At 48.5% G+C, this 2500-nt stretch overlaps 1 protein-coding gene across 1 annotated transcript in view; it reads right to left on the bottom strand.

The window, feature by feature from the left end:
• Nucleotides 1-1096: 1096 nt before the first annotated feature.
• LOC123512543 (mucin-5AC-like) overlaps nucleotides 1097-2500 on the bottom strand; it is a 4240-nt gene continuing 2836 nt past the window's right edge. The window contains exon 3 of the mRNA XM_045269000.1: nucleotides 1097-2463. Coding sequence (XP_045124935.1) covers nucleotides 1105-2463 — 1359 coding nt within the window. The 3' untranslated portion in view covers nucleotides 1097-1104. The remainder of the gene's footprint in view (nucleotides 2464-2500) is intronic.

Genomic DNA, 2500 nt, shown 5'->3' with positions numbered 1-2500 from the left:
TGGTCGTAGGTGGTCGTACACGTGATGGTAGCGTGAATCGAACTGTCCCTCTTGAGAAAATAGAAAACGGGCTTCTGGGAATAGTTGTGGTAGTAGCAGGAGTCGTAGTAGTGGTCGTAGTGGTCGTAGGAGTAGTCGTAGTGGTCGTAGAAGTCGTAGTCGTATTAGAAAGTCGTGACAAGGAGACTATTGCAGCAGTGTGTGTTTTGAATTGTGGTTTTTCCTGGTCGATAGTCGTAGTAGCGGTGGTCGTAGTAGTAGTCGTAGTGGTCGTAGCTTTAGGGTTGATCTTTTTGAATTCGAAGAAGGAAAGACCGTTACTAAAACCGTTTTCTTTCAAATTTGAGTTTTTCCGTTGTGGCGGTTGGCGGTGCGGCTTCGTGATTGGCCGGTTTGAATTTGAATTTGAATTTGAATTGGCAGTTTGAAATGTCCGTTGGTTTTGAATGTCATTTGTAACGGCTGTGAGTCTGAGATTGTTGTTGTTGTTTTTGTTGTTGTTATTGGAGATTAGTGTTTGCAGTTTACTACTACTACTACTACTACTACTACTACTACCACTACTACTACTACTTAAACTATTAATAGGAGCAATAGTAGTCGTAGTAGTAGTAGTAGTCGTATCCACTTTACTACCAAAACCACTACTACCACTAATCTTACGACCAAACACTGAACCACTACTATTACGACCCTTACTACTACCACTACTACGACTACTACCCTTAACGACCTGCACCTTTAACCCTTGTCCGTTGAGCGCGAATTCTGAGCCGGGAAAGGCGATTGGAATGGCGCCAGAAGGAAGGAATGGGAGGAAAGGAACCGCCAATCCCTGCTTTGTGATTGGCTGGGAGACTGGCGGGAGTTTGGAATGCTTGGCTCTGATTGGCTGGGATATTTTCACTTGTTTTTGGCTCTGCACGCTGATTGGTCGAGAGTTTTTGGTACTTTTTCCCTGCGTTTTGATGGGCTGACTGACTTGCGCTTGTTCTGAATGCTGTGTTGTGATTGGCGTTGATGTGACTAGTGTTTTTGTATCCTGGAAGGCGATTGGTGGTCTTGTTGGGACTTTAATAGGTAGGATTGGTCGAAAAGTCGTGATTAGCGGCCCTGTGATGCTCTGAGAAGGGAGAGGCGAGAAGGGCCGGGTCGTGATTGGCTTAAAGGTAACGTGCTCTTCGTTTGCCTTCCATGAGGTGACTGGAGCGCATTGCCAGAGTCGCCACTTATATACACCTCAGGGCGCAGCGTTCTCGTCACCCTATTGGCTGGGAGGCTCTGTGCTTGTCTCCCATTGGCCAGCTCCTTAGCCAATAGCGAGGGGGCTTCCACAGTGGCCGAGCTCAGTTCATCTTGAGGCGTCTTGGAGGTAGGATGCGTCTCTCCTTTTAAACCATTACTAGTATCCTTAATTATCCTATCACTGTTCCCAGGATTCCTTGCTAGTAGGTGACCTTTCCTAGCCAGTGTATCCTGCGGGGGAGCCTCAGGAGTCCTCTGGCTGGTCAAGGATACCGTAGGACTGTTCAAGGGGTTCCTAAGGCCAGCGTCCACCCCTGTTTGTGTGTCGCCATGCCTCTTGAAGTCCTTCGCTGTGTTTCCATTGGTTGAGGACTGTCTAGGACTCTTCTGAAGGATGCTACGTCGCCTTGCCTCGTTTCTCCTAAGGATTTCTGCCCTAGACTCCTTCACAGTGGTCGTAGGAGTCGTACCAGAGATTCTAGAGGTCGTACCAGCGTTTCTAAAGCTTGTACTTCCTCTTCCCTGTACGATTTCTTGGTTTGAGTTCTTCAGAGCATTCAAAGAAGTCGTAGGGGTCGTCCCAGATATTCTAGAGGTCGTACCGGCGTTTCTAATGGTCGTACTTCCTTTTTCCTTTAGAATTTCTTGGTTTAAGTCCTTCAGAGCACTCAAAGATGTCGTAGGGGTCGTCCCAGATGTTCTAGAGGTCGTACTGGGGTTCCTAAAGGTCGTACTTCCTCTTCCATGTAAAATATCTTGATTGGAGTTCTTTGTACCACCACGGGAGGTCGTAGGAATCGCACCAGACCTCTCAATGGTCGTACTAGAGCTTCCAGAGGTCTTCCCAGGGTTATTAAGGGTCGTACTTTCTTCCCTCTGTTGGATATCTTGGTTGGCGTCCTTTGTAGCATCCAAGGAAGGAATAGGAGTCGTCTCAGAGGCTCCAGAGGTCGTACTTGAACTGGCAGGAGTCGTACCACCTCTCCTCTTCAAGATATCCTTCGCTGGCAGGTCGTTGGTGTCGTCCACGTTGCTGTAGGATATGGTAGGATGGTAGCCTGTGTCGTCCGCGTAGTACGACACGGTCATGAGTCGTCCATCAGGCAGGAACACGTAGTAACGACCCTCGGTACGACCTGCTTTGCCTCGAGAAGAGTGACCGAAGTAGTTTCCGACGCTGGGCTGTTGTACCTCGTGGGCGAACCGGAAGCCAGGGACCTGAGAAGTAGTAGTCGTAGTAGTGGTCGTAGTAGTA

The sequence above is a fragment of the Portunus trituberculatus genome, chromosome 1 (genome assembly GCF_017591435.1).
Source record: "Portunus trituberculatus isolate SZX2019 chromosome 1, ASM1759143v1, whole genome shotgun sequence".
NCBI lineage: Eukaryota > Metazoa > Arthropoda > Malacostraca > Decapoda > Portunidae > Portunus > Portunus trituberculatus.
This window is presented reverse-complemented; position numbering and strand designations above follow the sequence as displayed.